The 16,606-nt window shown below is 42.5% G+C and overlaps 1 protein-coding gene across 1 annotated transcript in view; it reads right to left on the reverse strand.

Annotated features, from left to right (window-relative positions):
- Nucleotides 1-15,940, reverse strand: part of Sycp2l (synaptonemal complex protein 2 like) — a 56,608-nt gene extending 40,668 nt beyond the window's left edge. Inside the window, exons 1-7 of the mRNA XM_051194102.1 lie at nt 15,932-15,940; nt 10,809-10,946; nt 10,603-10,722; nt 6,310-6,414; nt 5,849-5,873; nt 1,723-1,808; nt 1,533-1,621 (exon numbers count right to left, since the gene is read on the reverse strand). Of these exons, the coding sequence (XP_051050059.1) occupies nt 1,533-1,621; nt 1,723-1,808; nt 5,849-5,873; nt 6,310-6,414; nt 10,603-10,722; nt 10,809-10,946; nt 15,932-15,940 (572 nt within the window). The remainder of the gene's footprint in view (nt 1-1,532; nt 1,622-1,722; nt 1,809-5,848; nt 5,874-6,309; nt 6,415-10,602; nt 10,723-10,808; nt 10,947-15,931) is intronic.
- Between the last annotated feature and the right edge of the window lie 666 nt (nt 15,941-16,606).

Consider the following 16,606-nt stretch of genomic DNA (forward strand, 5'->3'; position numbering starts at 1 on the left):
GAAACCCTGTCTCGAAAAAACAAAAACAAAAATAAACAAACAAACAAACAAAAAAAAAACATTTGACCAAGTGCCAAAACCATAAGCTGGGAAAAAGAAATCATCTTCAATGAATGGTGCTGGGAAAACTGGATGTCCAAGTGCAGAAGAATGAAATTGGTACTGTATCTAACTCTTGCACAAAAACTAGTTCCAGAGGGATCAAAGACATAAATGTGAAACACTGAACTTCTAGAAGGAATCACAGCCACAATCCTCCATTACATAGGTGTAGGAGTCCTAGTCAGGAAGTCCTTTCCATTTGCTCAAGAGTTAAGAGCAACGATGGACAGTTTGACTTCATGAACTGATAAGCTTCTGCACAGCTAATGAAATAGTCACCCAAGGAAAAAGAAAGTCCAGAGTAGAGAGAAGTTACTATCCAGAACATACAAAGAACTTTAAAAAAAATCCCCATTCAAAACAATGAGCTGAGCCCCGAGTTGTCAAAATAAGAATGGCCAAGAAATACCCCAAAAATGTTCATCATCTCTAGCAATTAGGAAAATGCAAATCAAGTTTAAGATTTCATCTTTCTCCAGTCTGAATGGCAAAGATCAATAGAACAGCTGACAACAAATGTTGTGGGGGAAATTAAACCCTCATTCATTGTTGCTGGGACTGCAAATTGGTGCAGCCATTATGGAAATCAGTAGAGAAATCTAAAAGCTAAAACTGAATCTACCACGTGACCCAGTTATACTACTCCTTGGGATAGGTCCAAAAGACTCGATATCATCCACAGATACTTGCTCACCCTCAAGAAAAGCAAAATAAATAGTGGTGATCCTTACCAGTGAAGTCAAGGCATTTTTCAATAAATAACTCAGCCAAAGTCACACCATTCATAGACTATCACAATGGACAACAGACCCTGTTCAGCAAGCACTGCTTTGTTCTGTGGTGGCTCTCTGTTCACAGCATGTCACAGGAATGGTTGCTGTCACCAAGATGTCCTCCTTGATGGCTAGCCATACTCATAGATGTGTGATAAGTCCAAATTTCAAAACAGGTGTGTGTTTGCAATTCACTTCATCTTATTTTAAAACCTTATCTTCAAATCCTCAAACATCACATTCTAAGATCTATGTAGCCACAACTGGGCCACTAAAACCGTGTGTGTGTGTGTGTGTGTGTGTGTGTGTGTGTGTGTGTGTGTGTTTATGCATGTATGTATGGGCACACACATATATGCATACCCCTTGACATCCTTCCATAAGTCAACAACGGAGTTCACAATCACCTAATCATCTGAGAAAGCATTTTGGCCCATAAATTCATTGCAAAATACAAATCAACAGCAAAACAAAACCCTGTGCTATTAAGACCAAAGCCTGGCAAAGTCTACCCTTTGGGCTTCGGTTCTTCCCAGCCTGATTCTTGGTGAGCTTACAAGATTCCCGCTGAAGGAAGGAATGAAGTAGGTGCGTGTGAAGAGGATAAAGAACAGCACAGAGATGTGGGGCTTACACCACCACCTGAGTATCACTTACATAAGATCACATGTGCCTTCTGCTGAAGAGACCTTTCTTCTCTCTTCCCGGGGTGCAGCGTCCAAAATGCCGTTCAGAGTACTCAGAGCCTGCTCAGAATTGGAAGTCAGATCCGTGGGAAAGAAACAAAATGAAAACTCACACATGCCTTCCAGAGCAACCGCTGACCTACGGTTTAGTTACAACTCACCTCCTGCTGAATGGAGGGCTTCACGGTGCCTTCTGTCACCAAGAATCCTAAACTAAATATGAAGGAGTCCAACATCTGGATTGACCCTGAAAGCACAATTGTAAGAGCATCAAGTGGGTGCTGGAAAGAGTGGGAACTGACTGCCATGCAGCAGTAAGATGTACAAGCCAGGAGCAGCATACAGCACACAACCACAGTCTAGGCAAGAGGCAGGTGACAGCCAGCTCCAAGCCACAGCACCCCTAGGCTACAAGACACTTATTGTCACAAATACCATCAAAGGACTGTAACAGCACTCTAAGCAAAGTATGGGTGGCCTCACTGTCACCCCTGCAACCTGAACAAAGCCATTTTCTGTCCACCATGGGCAATGTTCTAAGTACACACACGTGGGTTGTGCTGTTTGCATGGTTTATATGAATTTGTATTACATAGTAATATAAATGTTATACATAATATACAGATTAAACCTGCTATAAGGTCTATAGCAATGATTCAGGAACTTTTAAATAAGTTGGTCTTCAATAATATAACACAGAAATTTCCACAGCTATTTATACATTTAAAAAAACAGAATGAGAGATGCTATTTTATACATAACTAAATTACCTTTTACATAATTTGTTTGTGGACTTTTATTAAGTGGAAATAATAGTGACTACCACACAAAATAATGCCAGGTCAGAGTACAATTTTGGTAGGTTCAGATGTGTCATCTCAATATGTAAGTTATTTACCACAAAGTATATAGCGTTTACCCCGGTATAACTATACAATTGTAGGAGACAAAACTGGGAAGTATAGTGCTGTGTTCAGTACAAATGGGCCACACTAGCATGAGCAGATAAACAGGGAAAAACAGAAACTGAGCCAGACCTGGTACCCATCAGATTAGATTCAAACATTCTAACAAAGCCTGGATGGCCAGCAAGACTCTTTGGGTGTCTATATGTGTCACACTAACTAACAAAAAAGTGACAAGCCCTGTGCCACAGGAGGGCTTGGATAACAGAGGGGTAGCAGAACTAAGAATTTCTGAGAAGTTTTTCAAAGCAGGAAGTGTCTGCCTCATTGTCCCTAGGGTTGACAACACAACTATGAAATAAATTTGCAGAAAATTTGCATGAAAAAAAAACACCAGGCTAAAATGAAAGTAGACATAAGCAAGAACAAAAGCATAGATAAAACTTCAAGCCAGTGTAGATATTTAAGTCTTGAGGGTTTAATACATGAGAATCATTGGTTAGACAAGGAAAGCTGAGAAGCAAGCTGGGAACAGAGAGGCAACCCCCAGATTCACATCACCAGGAAGCCACTGCCCACTGTTCCCTACACCACTGCACTGCGGGTCCTAAGAAGAAACCAGTCAAGACCAGCACTATGGTTTGAACATAAAATGTTCTATGTGAATGGGCATGAGGTGCCAACTCCATGGCTGTGTTAACCTCATTGGTGAATTCCCAGCTCAATGGGCTACTAAGGGCAGCAGGGCAGGGAAGATCTGGTTGGAGGAAACAGGCCACTGATGCATGTTCCTCCCTAGCCCTTTGTTCTCTCTCTTTCCTGGCCACTGTGAAATGACCTCTCGGCCACAGGCCACTAATATTCTGTTTCACCTCAGGCCCAAACAGTGGGGCCAGCTGATCACAGAAATCCCTGAAACTATGAGCCACAACAAACTGTTCTTCATGTACATTGATTCTCTAAGGTGGTCTGTGATAGCTACAGAGGAAATGAAGGAATGGGGGAGGGAGGGAGGGAGGGAGGGAGAGAAGGAGAGAGGGAAGAAGGAAGGGAGGGAGAGAGGGAGGGAGTGAGTAAGGGAGAGAGGGAGAGAAGGAGAGAGAGGGAAGAAGGGAGGGGGAGGGAGAGAGGGAAGAAGGGAGGGAGGGAGAGAGGGAGGGAGGGAGGAAGGGAGGGAGAGAGAGAGGGAAGAAGGGAGGGAGGGAGAGAGGGAGGGAAGGAGGAAGGGAGGGAGGAAGGGAGGGAGGGAGGGGGAGGGAGGGAGGGAAGGAGAGAGAACAACTCACAACAATCTTACAAAAGTTACAGGCACAGCTGAGCCAGAACCACAGGGACAATGGAGATACTTCAGGAGGTGGCACCCAACAGAAGGAAGAAAATGCCCTATTTGTTCCCTCTACCTTAGTTTTCCTCTACTAAACCTAGCAGTCAACCAGTTGGCAGGAATGCCCACGAAAAGCAGCACTTTGTTTGCACACCAAGTAAAGAGTGGAGGGCAGCCCTGAGAAGGACCACCGCCATCCTCGAGGGAAAATGTCGGGCTTAAGAATTGAGATCTAGGAAGAAGCAATGAAGAACAACGCCTTCTGAGGAAAGCTTGAAAACTCTCTAAATACACTGAGCACTGGGGGGGGGGGGGATGTGGGGTGAGTGGGCAGTGCCAGAACTGAGCATTTTTGCAGATAAAACTATCAAAGAGCAAATTTCCCTGAAGACTAGATTTCAGCATTCGTGAGCCATGTAAAACAACGGTGTGTGTGCATACACTCTCATATTCTAAACAACGGTATGTGTGCATACACTCACGTCTTTCTGCTCACAATTTCAATAACACAAGAGAATGAAGCATGGCTAAGATGGAAACAGATGGCAAAGCAAGAATTCTGTTGAACCACAGTCAGAGATACAACGTCGTAAGATGCTCAAAAGTTCTGACCATGCCCTGCCCACACCCTAGTGATGCCCTTCAAAATTATATTACAGCAGCTGGGGATTGGGATGATAGTCTTCATTGCTGGCCTCACTGGATTTAAAATCATTTAGGTCACATCTCTCTGGTATGTCTGTTATGGTGTTTCTAGAAAAGATTAACTGGGGTATTCTTTTAAGTGGGTGGCACCATGCCATGGGCCAACATGCATTAGGAAATCCAGATCTCCATCACTCATCTCTGCTTCCTGGTCTTCTGAGGTGTTGAGCAAGCAGCTGCCCCCCCCATGCTCCTACTGCTCATAGCTTCCTACCACTATGCATTCTTGATCATGATGGACAGCAACTCCTCAAACCCTGAGGTGAAATAAATCTCTCCCTTCTGTAAGCTGCTTCTTAATGGGCATTTATAGTCAGTGACAAAAAAAAAAAAAAAAAAAAAAAAAAACTAATTCAGTCACCATCTATTGGGGAACATAACATCACATAACATCACCTTGTTAACATCTTCTTAAAACCAAATAGCACCCCAGGAAAATGATGTTTCACATTGTGATGGCCATGTGTTCCGGGATGCTCAAATATCCCAAGTGTGCCTTTGCTTCTGAGCTGTCATAATTCAAAATACCAAACTACACTTTAACTGGAACTGGATGGAACGAAACTTTGCCTTTTTGGTATTTTGCTTTGTATGCTCTGGAAAGACAAAGCTATCTTCATTGGCTCCAAAGTGTATCTGCATCAGTTCCTAGTTAAATCAATGGTAGCTAAATCTTTGCTGGTTTGTGTCTCGGGCAACTGTCTGCTGCTATAACCAGATACCTGAAGCTGGGTCCACTTAACAAAGAAGATGATTTAGCTCACAGTTCTGGAGGCTGAAAAGTATGGTCTGTGAGTTCTGGGGAGAAAGCCATGGTGGACAGAGCCACAGTGGCAGGAACACGATGTGGAAAAGGACACATGGGAAGCAGAGAGGACAAAAGCAAAAGGCAGCAGCCAAACTCTTTCTAAGAAGTAATTACAACTAAACAGTTCCCATTCTCATTAGTTATCTAGTCCCATGCCTGATTAATGCCTTCACAGAGCTGTGCCTCCGTGATCTCACTATTTCACATTAGGCTCAACAGACCCAGGCATCTAGCATGTGAACCTAGACAAAAACCAAATCCAAACCCAGTTAGACTCCTGGTGCTTTGGAGACAACGTGGCCTTCCATTCCCTGAATAGAGGAAAGACAGCTACAGCAGTGACAAGAACCACTAAGCAAAATACATTGCAGAAAACTGAGACACGCTTTACAACAAAATGCCTTCCACCGTCACAGTAGGACTATGTGGGGTGGTTGATAAATCCAGGCATGTTTAAATTTCATCCTTGCCTGCCATTTAAACCATTGGTGCCAAATTAGTCTCTTTATGAAAAATAGGCAATTAGTAACTGCTCATATACATACCTTTCCTGCTGTGCCTGGAAATGATCTAATAAAAGGGAAGGAAAAGTACAGCATGTTATTTCAAAGCATCACACATTCCGACACCAATGCATGAATGCTAACTGACAGAAACTGAACGCAGACAGAATTAAAAATCCACTAGAAGACGGTTAGTATCACAGTTACCACATTAACATGAGCGTGTTCCCTATAGTCAAACATGTAACATATTTGAATATATAAAATAAGTGAATTCTAACTTTCCTACATAATTGGTTGAATATATTAATGTCTGTCACTCTTTCACACAATGACTTAACCATAAAGTATGGCAGTCTTTTTGAATTCCTATCTTATAAAATGCCAACTTCTCATAAGATTTCTTTTTAAACCCAAACTTAAAACAAAAGGAAGTTTTACAAATCACTTAGATTCCTGCCCATCACTGTGGGCATCATCCCTGGAAGCACTTCAGTCCTTACCAGGGCAGTGTCAAGGAAGTCTCCCATGGTGTTCATCAGCTGTGCATCTGAGGCCAGGTCTTCCGTGATCAGAAATCCTGTCACCCGTTCAAACCAGGAAACCATGTAGATAGAAGAGACATTTGATGGAACCACATGGCCCAAGTGAGTACCACCTACTCCACAAGATTTACAAGATAATATCCCAGTAGAGAAAAAGCAGCCTGAAGACCTTTTCATCACATAAAATAGTCTTCCCGTCCATCAGGAACAAGTCAGAAAGGATGCAAATGGTCCAGAATTACCATAAGGAAAGCCACACACATTAGTAAGAATGGGATACTTGATGAAGATCAAAAAAGGTGAATGAGCCAGGTGTGATAGAGCATGCCTATAAGCCCAAGACTTAGGAAGATGAGGCAGGAGTCTTCTGTGAATACAAGGCCAGCCTAGAGAGCCTCTCACAAACTAAATTTAAAAGATGAACAGTTTGGACATTGCTGCAGACGCCTTCATGGCTATAGAAAATATACCCTATCCTTGGTATCTTTCTCCTTCCCCCATAGGAATATAAGTTCAATTTCATGCTATTCTTGGGATAGTTGGAAATAACTTCCCTGATATCTTGAAATAGATGTGCTCAGCAAAGTATGGGTCATCTTTGGACCAGTTTTGCTGAGACTGGCCATTCATTGAAACAGAGAACAGGCCAAGAGATACAACTTAGTGGTAGAGCACCTGTGTAGCATGCAAAGTCTGGGTTCAATCTCTAGTCTCTCTCTCTCTCTCTCTCTCTCTCTCTCTCTCTCTCTCTCACACACACACACACACACACACACACACACACACACACGGTGGAGAGAGGGAGAGAGAGAAGGGGGTAAGAAAACACATGCATACAAAATCATAAATAATTGGTTGAACATAGCATCAGTGACATGACTGTTGATATACAACTCTTGAGTTGGAAAGGGGATGTCTGCTGCAGAGTCGACCAATGTTTAAGAATAAGAAGTATTCCCTAAGCCCTTTTGTGTGCCACAATGGTACATCCTCTACCAGAGGCCCAGCTTCATCTCAGGACAGTAGCAATGGCTTAAGGATATGGTGCTGACTCCTCCTAGATCTTAAGGACAGAACTTTCTGCAGGGAATTCTTACCCTATAAAGTGTAATCAACTCCTAAGTACACTATGTGATGAGCCTACAGTTAGTTTTTCAGTACACACGTGAGTATCCCTTTTTCCTTGACAATACCTATCCACTCTTGTTGGTCCAAAATGTACATGAAGTGACACACCCTGCAGAAGATGCCTGAATAGTTGTGACAATCTCATCATCAAATAGAGTTTGGATAGAACATGGAAAATTCCATTTCAAAATCCAGTAGTGATTTGATTTGACCTGTTTTTACTTTTTACATATTGGGAGAGTATTTATAATTAACCTTCATTGTCAACTTGACTGGATTTAGAATCACCATGGAAACACACCTCTGGGTATGTCTGTGCAGAGTTTCCAGAAGAATTAACCAGGTAGAGAAGATTCATCACAATTGTGGATGGCACTATCTTACAAGCTGGGGTCCTAGACTCAATAGAAAGAACTAAGCACCAGCCTTCAATTCTTTGGCCTTCCTGACTGTGAATGCAAGGTGACGAGCTATGCCATCCTCCTCCATCCATTGACTCCCATCATGATGGACTTTACCCCCTAATCTATGAGCCAAAACAAATACTTCCTGAATTTACTTAAGGCCTTTTGTGGTAGAAATGAGTGAAGTATCTAATATAGTCTTTAAGACCTAAATAAGAAAAACAGGTTGAGGCATATCCCAATCCACAACTCCCTAGCAATCAGCTTAGGTTCCAAAGTGCCTGTGGGACATTCCTGCTCCATTTCCTTTGAGGCTCATCTCTTCTTTGCCCTCTATTAGGACATCAGGAGTTAAGGAGCATCAAATACAAAATTAAACCATGCCTTTTGTTTTTAATGGTATTGGGTATTGGGTCTCATCCAATACCTCTGAACTATATCCCTAGTTCTCTTTTTACCTGTTATCTTCTTTTACTGTTGGAAAAGGCAAACATAGATTTATTAGGGGGAAATGATAAAGAACTCCGAAGAGTAGGAAAAGCCCCACAGGAGGAATATCCTTAACCTTTTATTTTGAGACAATGTCTAAGCTGCCCAGGCTGCTCTTGAACTCACTCTGCAGCCCAGACTTACTTTGAACTTATCTTCTTGCATTAGAATCCCATATAGCTGGGATTGCAATGCTGAGTCACCATTGTCTTTAATGTCCTCCGTAACATTTTAAAAACTCAACTGGTAGAAGTGTTTGCCGTCAAGCCTGATGACCTGAATTTTGTTACCAGAACCCATGGAGGGAGGAGGAAAGAACTGACACCCAAAAGCTGTCCTCTGACCTCTACACACACACACACACACACACACACTCTGTGGCACTCGCGCATGCGTACACACACATACACATACATACACACACACACACACACACACTAAACACAACACACACCCAATGACATTAAGTAAAACTTAAAAAAAAAAAAAAAAAAAAAAAAAAAAAAGCAGAAAAGAGTTTGGGAAACCCTACAGTTTAGTCTTTCCCTGGAAGGGGCAGAGCTCCAGAATGAGCGGCAGTTTATTTTAAAATGGTTCCTTCTTGGCCCAATCAGTCTCTCTGAGCTAGACAGCCCAGGAGGTAGAACAGAGGTTTATCACTCTCCTAATTGCCTTCAGCCACCGCATTCCCTCCCTCCCACCTTCTCTCTAATAAGCAGGGCAACAGAAACCTAGCCCTGTAGAGGTGAGAGCTGCAGTAATGATTTGCAAACTGCTTTGCCCCCAGCTGCCATTAATATACATACTCAGCATTATTACTTGGCTGCTTTAAAAGAGCAGTCTCTTGTGACACAGATAAGCAAAAAAAAAAAAAAAAAAACTCTATCCCCTCCCCCCTTTTTTTGTTTTGTTTTGTTTTGTTTTTGGATTGAGGATTTAGAAAGAATAAAGAAAATGTGTTAAGGTCAATGGGACATTTTGATAAGCTTTCTGTGTTTGGTCATGTTCAGGAAGTCTACAGAGACCAGCTCCCTGATTGCCTCATCTTCCCTAAAGTCTCTGAAATAATCCCTAGCATGCCATTACTAGCTGAGCTTAGCAACACACAACATACAACTTCAAGCCCAGCACTTGGGGAGGCTGAGACAGGAAGACCGCTATGAGTTTGAAGCTAGCCTCAAATGTCTCAGAAAACAACAACTAGATATATAGAGGGCTGTAAAGATGGCTCAGCGGTTAGAACAGGAATTGCTCTTGCAGAGGACGAGAGTTTGGGTCTAGTCACCTATATCTGGCAGCTCACAACCACCTATAAACAACCACCTATAAACTCTAGCTCCAGAAGCTCTGGTAGCTCTGGGTACCACAGGCACTTACACACACACACACACACACACACACAACACTATAATAAATAAATAAATAAATAAATAAATAAATAAATAAATAAATAGGGGCTTGGGAAATTACTTAGTTGCATCATGCAGAAAGCCTTGCATTTTATGCCCAGAACTCAGGAGCTGTAGGCAGGAAGAGAAGAAGCTCAAGATCATCCACATAGCAAGTTTAAGACCAGCCTGGTCTAGAGCCCACATTGTTCCCTTTCTCCCAGCAAAATGCCATCACCACACGGGCTTGTCAAGAACAGTGGTCATTTATTACACAACTGTGTGATTCTCTATGCCCTCAACATGCTCCGCCTGAGGGGTGAGGACTTGGCTCAATAGTAGAGCATTTACCAGGCTATGCTGGGTCTGGAGTCAATCCCCAGACTTCAGATATATTGATAACTGAAATGCCCCACCCAACAGGTATGTATGGGGCAGAGGCAACAAGTATGGACTTCATTTTTTTTTTTTTTTCAAATTTGATTTCAAAGAAGAAAACATAGCAAACTAATTAAATGCATAATAGCTTTTTGTTTTGAGTTTGCTTTATTTTGTTTGTTCATTTGTTTGTTTGAAAAAGGGTTTCTCTTGTGTAGTCCTGGCTGTCCTGAACTTACTCTGTAAACCAGGCTGGGCTTGAACTCAAAGGTCCTCCTAGGTCTCCAAATGCTGGGATTAAAATCACTCACCACCACCCCAGCATGTTAGTTTTTATTTTATCCCCCACCCAGGCCCTCACACACCTCAGGCAAGCTCTTGGCTTCCCTCTTGAGCAGAATCCTCAGCTCCTCACACTGGCTTTCTAAATTGCCCCAAGCCTCCTAAATGGAAAGTGCACTTATCTTTGGGATCAGTCCCTGCTGAATTAGCAAGGGCTCTTCTTGGCCCTGGTCATCTTTGCAGAATCTCTGGATACATTTCAGCAGCAGGGAACAATTCTGGAACTCATTTTTATCCAGTTCCTGGGCATCAGAACACACTGACTTCAGAACACTTCCCAGTGCACATACATGGGCATTTCAGTCCCCAGACAAAGCAAACCACTTGCCTGATTTATCGATCTGTCAAGATGGTGTAGGAGACGTTGGTTGTATTTTTGAGGCACGTGGCTCTCCTTCTGCTGGAGATAGTCTTCTATTATGTGAAACCCTTTGCCATGGGACGCATCAGTAACGAGCGACTGAAGCTGGAAAGGAGATGGTTGGGTGTAACTAATTGTCCAAAGCACATTTGTTTTATATCAAAATTTCAAAATAATGGTGTATTCAGCAAAAAACTCTGTAACTGGAGATGTAGCTCAGTGGTAGAGCTTTTACCTAGCACAGACAGGAACCTGGGTTCAAGGCCCAGCATCACCAAAGAAATGAATAAATGTAATTTTGTAGCTGGGGATATAGTTCAGTGGTTAAAAACTTGTCTAGCAGGGGAAAGACCCTCTGGCAACAAAATCACTGCAAATAAAAATTATAATTCAGTGTGAAATAACATGAAGCAAAAATATAATAAAGACATCAGTCTTGAATCACAAAATAGCCAAACGTCTGTTGATAATCACTCAATGAAATGTTAGCTTTTGTTAGCTTTAGACAAAAGCTCTAGACGTGGGAAATATAGACTAGCAAGATATGTCTGTTGATATCACTTATCAAAATGTCAGATGTGAGGTTGGGGGGGACTCCTGCTGCAACTGCATCCCCTGGGGATTTCTTAGAGTTCGGACTCTCCATGGACACTGTCTGAGCTGGACAACCATGGACTATATTTCAATTAAGGTAAACCGGTGAAGGCACTCAGTAATGTTGCAAAGTCTAAATCAAAGCATCCACACCTAGGATCTCCCATTGGAGGTCAGAAAAACAGAAGAGGAAAGAAAAGTAAAGGTAATATCTAGAATAAGGCAGGGTCTTCCTTGCCTCCAGTGTTCCACACAGTTATATCTGGACTCCTGACCCTCATCACTGTTCCTTCAGTGACACTGACTGTCCTGCCCCAGAAGTGGGCCAACTACCAGGACCTCCAAGACTGCCTTTTATGCTTCAGGCTGGGGGCTTCCTTGTACTGCAACCCTGCTCTGTTGGGTTTGGACACCTGCTGTTTGACTCTCTGCAGGTCCTAAGTTCCCTGAGGACAGGCACTGATTTTGTTTTATTCCTAGCTGGCTACTGCTACTTGGAATACATGCTAGAGGCAGGGTAATTTACAGTAGGGTTCTGGAGGGATAAAAGTACCACAGGCATGGTTATCATGTGGTACCACACAGAGGCAGCCAAGATTTCTCTGTTCCAGGCTTAACAACAGCAGTGCTGACTAGCCATCCAGAACTCCCAGTCATAACACATATAGAACAGAAAATCAGAAAATAAACTTCATTACCCAGAAAGCACTGCAGGTCCTGCCAGTTCCGATGTCTTCCTTTACAGACTGCAGAGGGTTTTCATTTTCCTGTGTGCAGTAAGAAGATGTTCTTAAATAAATAAATAAAGTAAAATAAAATCACAAACATGTTTCAAGTTCTAAAAATAAAAAGAAAGGAAAGTTTATGCTGCGTTGTTTGGACAGGTCTCATTGTTTGTGCATATCATTAATCATAGGTTTAAATAGTGGGTCTTTTTTTTTTAAATCTCCTTGTACATGGTGGGTGTGAAAAAAGTACCATCTCATGAGCAAAAAAATAAATAAATAAATAAAATTCTGTATTAATGTCCATACAAGATAAACATAAACTTTATAGAGAGCACCATATTTAGAAAAGGGCTTTTAGTTAATAAAATTCATGTTTAAATTAAAATCCATATTCAAAATTTGTATTACAAGTTGTAATAAGGAATTAGATTCAAAAGGTCCTTATATTTGTGACATAAAGTTTAACATTTAACATTCGGGCAAATATAGTGAAATTTCAAGGTTCAAATAGCCACAACACATAGAAGAGGTTTCCAAACTTGCAGTGATCTGGTACATTTCCATCAAGGGGCATTGCCTGACAATTTTATGGGAAAGTACAGTGTAAGCAAGATAAAACTCTGCTAATTGGCTCTTTTTAAGTCATACTGCCGTGGTACAGTCAGCACTTGGGAGGTTGATCAAGAGTTCAAAATTATCCTCAGTAACATAGAGAATCTACAGCTGTCTGGGCAAATGAGACCCTGTCTCACACAAGGCAAAACAACAACAACAACAAAAATCTACTTTAACAGTATTATTTCTAGGAACTTAATTAAAATCCATATTGTCGAGTGTATTTTGCAGTATTGTTACCATCGTTATGTATAAGTAGTAGAAATCAAAGACCCATGTCCATCTAGACTTAAGTTTTTCACTAGCGGATTGGCCAATGACGGGTAATGAAGAGCTGAAAAGAGGGCGCTCCAGGGGAACGGAGACCTATCTGTCCCCAGGACTGTCCTTTTCTTACTGGTTACCGGGATCAGGGATGGGGAGGGGGGCATGAGAAAGAAATCTATAGAAGCGAAATGCACCCAATAGTTCTCTCAAAAGATCCTTAGTTCAATCCTCTATTTTCCCTTCCCAGTGGCTTTTTGAGCCCAGGATCATGATAACCACTGTTTCCCCGGCTTCCTGAATGCTGCCAGTCAGTGCAGCAAACCCAAGACGTTGATGTGCCCCAAGGTACCCCGGTACTCCCCAGGAACTCGTCTGGACGCCCAGAAGGTGCTGGGGCTCTGTGCCCGTGGGGGCTGCCTAGCTGCAGCTCAGACAGGTCGGTGCTCCCTCGGCCCTGGGACCCTAGAAGGGAGTCTGGGCTCCTCCACTCCCCATGTCACTCACCGCTGGCATCTCTAAGCTTCTAGGGACTGGACTTCCCGTGCCTGTGCCGCACAGCTGTGCGGCGGCACTGCTCGCGTCTAAGTGGTCCAAGATCTCCGCTGAGATCAAAGCGAGGCTCTTCTCGGGTGATTCTTGAAGTTCAGACTTCTGCGAGAACTCCAATTAGATGAACCTGCTACGGAACTCTACTAGACTCTGGTGTTTGTGATTCTAGAAAGCGCGTGCGAGTAACTAGAACAGGGCCAGGCTTGGGGGCCTGGGCTCACACCTGCGGGAAAAGAGTTCTCCTGCAGGAGTCATTGTGGCTGAAGCCAGTGAAGTTCGCTGCCTTTTAGAAACTGACCAGGTTGCTCTCCTGAGTCACCATGGGGGGTTGGGGTTGGGTTGGTTTCAGGGTCTCATTCTGTTCCCTAAACTAGTTAGGAGTTTTAGAAGGTTGGGATTAAAGAGTGAGCTACCAGGCCAGGCTCCCTTCTTCATCTTGATCAAACAAAAGGTCCCTCGGAAGGGGAATTCATGTTTAGAAAATGTCGTGGAAAAAAATAAATAAAAAGAAAAAAAGAGAACCAGACTTGGACCTGAAATTACTAATACAACCCTGATGCCATAAAATAAAATGTTACATGTTACCGTCATCAACGGAAGAAGTATTCTATTTAGTTTTTGAGATCACTCTGTAGTCCAGGCTGACCTCTTGCCTCCATCTTCCAAGGTGCTGTGATTATAGATTTGAACCACCTGTGAGAAGACTTTTTTTTTATTTTTTGAAATAGCTTTTTTTCCAGCCACTTCGTGTGTGTGTGTGTGTGTGTGTGTGTGTGTGTGTGTGTTTTCTAGAGTCTAGAGACAGGCTGGATTTTGTTGGGATACCAAATATGTGAACCCCATGACAAAAATAAGTAGTGTTATGGTTTTCTTTGTAAGGAAACAGTGCTGAAGAGATGACTCAGCCAGTCTCACAGAGCCCTGGGACTTGACCTTGATCCCCAGGTTCCAGATAGTAGAGAGAAGTGAGTCCTATAACATGTCCTCTGACTTCCAAATAGCATTGTGGCATGCCCCCCCACACACACATACAAATAGATAGATGGCCCTCCATTCCGAACATTTCTTGGGTAAAACCTGACTTTATTACAACCAGACATAATTTTTATGCTGTGATGCTTACAGAAGACATTTGCTTACATGAACCAAAAAATCATGTGTATCTACAATCCCTTCTACTAAGCCCAAACTTGCAAGCATGGCAACCAGTTTGTCTAACCAGTACTGGACTGACGTATCAGCTCCTAGGATATGTGATATCAATACACTGTAGTTAATTTACCTATTTTAACCTTGCAAATCCAGAGGTTTGCTCCTTCCTCCAATTAACAGATCAAGAATGTGACAGACACGAATGCAGGGTATTTTAAGTCGATGCAAACACTGAAGTAGGAAAGGAAATATAACCTCTAAAGAGTGGTGATCAAAATCCAATTTAAGTGGATTTTGTGTTAGAGAATAAAATTAATTTTTAAATATTATACAGGAAGCATCAGTTTCAGAATTTGGGAGAAACTATATACTTCCAAACCCTGCAGTGACAATGTATCCAATATTCAGAAGTTATTAAAAGCAACAAGATAGGCATCAATGCGTTATCATTTATTTATATTTTCACTTTGATTAGCTTCTTTTATTAACATATTTTATCCCCATACGATTACAGGGCAACCTGAAGCATGTGTTTTAATTCTTCACAAACTAAATATCTTCTTGCTATTTGGTTTTGTTTTCTGAGACTGGGTCTTATGTAGCTTGGTTCCTCTTGCATCTTTCTCTCCCTACTGGAATTACAGGATTGCACCATGAACCTGAGCTGAGTATGGTGGAGCGGGTTGTTTCCTTCCTCCTCCCACGCAAACTAATTTGCCTTTAACGGGTAAATTACATTTTCTGTTTGTGAGGTAGAGGGCGGAGCACCAACCTCCAGGGGTCTGCACCCTCCGTGGTCTGTGGTGTCCAATCTTTAGCCTTGTTAGTGAGTGCTTTTACCCATTGAGTGGACTCCTGGGGCCATCATTTGTGTTTTTAAAGGATCGACTCTAGGAATCTTTCAAAAGGATAGAGACAGGAGCATTCTAACAATGTTTGCAGTATGGCCAGAAATTGACCTTTACCCGTTTTCAGAGGTCATATTAAATGGCTGTTTTTGAAGTTAATTTTAATATGTTCAAAACATAAATTGTCTTAAGCTGTCACGTTTAATTTGAAACGGTTTAAATTTATTTTAAAAGTCAATAGTTTAAACTTTATTTCTGAAAGACAAGCAGGGATAAAAAAAAAATCTAAAAAAGCAATTGAATAGTAGAAGTATCCCGGACCCTCACAATCACTCACAGTGGACATAATTCCATACTTCGTTGTCCCCAACTACACTTCACTTCAGTAAGGTCCCTGTGAGAGCGATTTTTAGAAAAGAATTTTGGTGAAACAGTTTGAAGATTAACAAGTACTTCATCTGCCAGAACTCCTCGTATTTAAAATAGGAATCCAGCTTAGATCTGAAAGAAGAAAGCTCAGGAAATGCTCCCAGCGGGCACCCTACCCTGCTTCTCTTCTCTTCGTTGGCGCTAACCGCCGGTGGGCTTCTGGGAGGCTGGCTTTCTTTTGAACTCTCCCTCGCGCTCTTCCCTGGGAGGTAGAGGCGCTTGCGCGTGCCAGATCCCGTTTGCTAAGGTTATCGCACCGGAACCCAGGCAGTGAAACGCACTGGCTCTTTCGGGCTTTGCACAGAAGTGGGGATTACTCCCTCAGGAGGCGCTTGCCTGGCACTGCCCAAGCAAAGTGGGACCTGTGCCGCCCTGCTGGGTCTTAGATGCCAGTGAGCACCTCAGAGCGGACCTGAGCTGGGAACAAACACCTCCGCTAACAGCGACTTGCACTATGGGATCTGCTGTCTCGTTTTTATTTATTTATTTATTCGCTTATCTACTTACTTACGTATTCATTGGTTTTGGCTAAGACCGACAATGGGAGGGTTCACAGCAGGCTCGGGGAGGAGATTATGGAAGC

This window comes from Phodopus roborovskii, unplaced genomic scaffold, assembly GCF_943737965.1.
Source record: "Phodopus roborovskii unplaced genomic scaffold, PHOROB, whole genome shotgun sequence".
Taxonomy (NCBI): domain Eukaryota; kingdom Metazoa; phylum Chordata; class Mammalia; order Rodentia; family Cricetidae; genus Phodopus; species Phodopus roborovskii.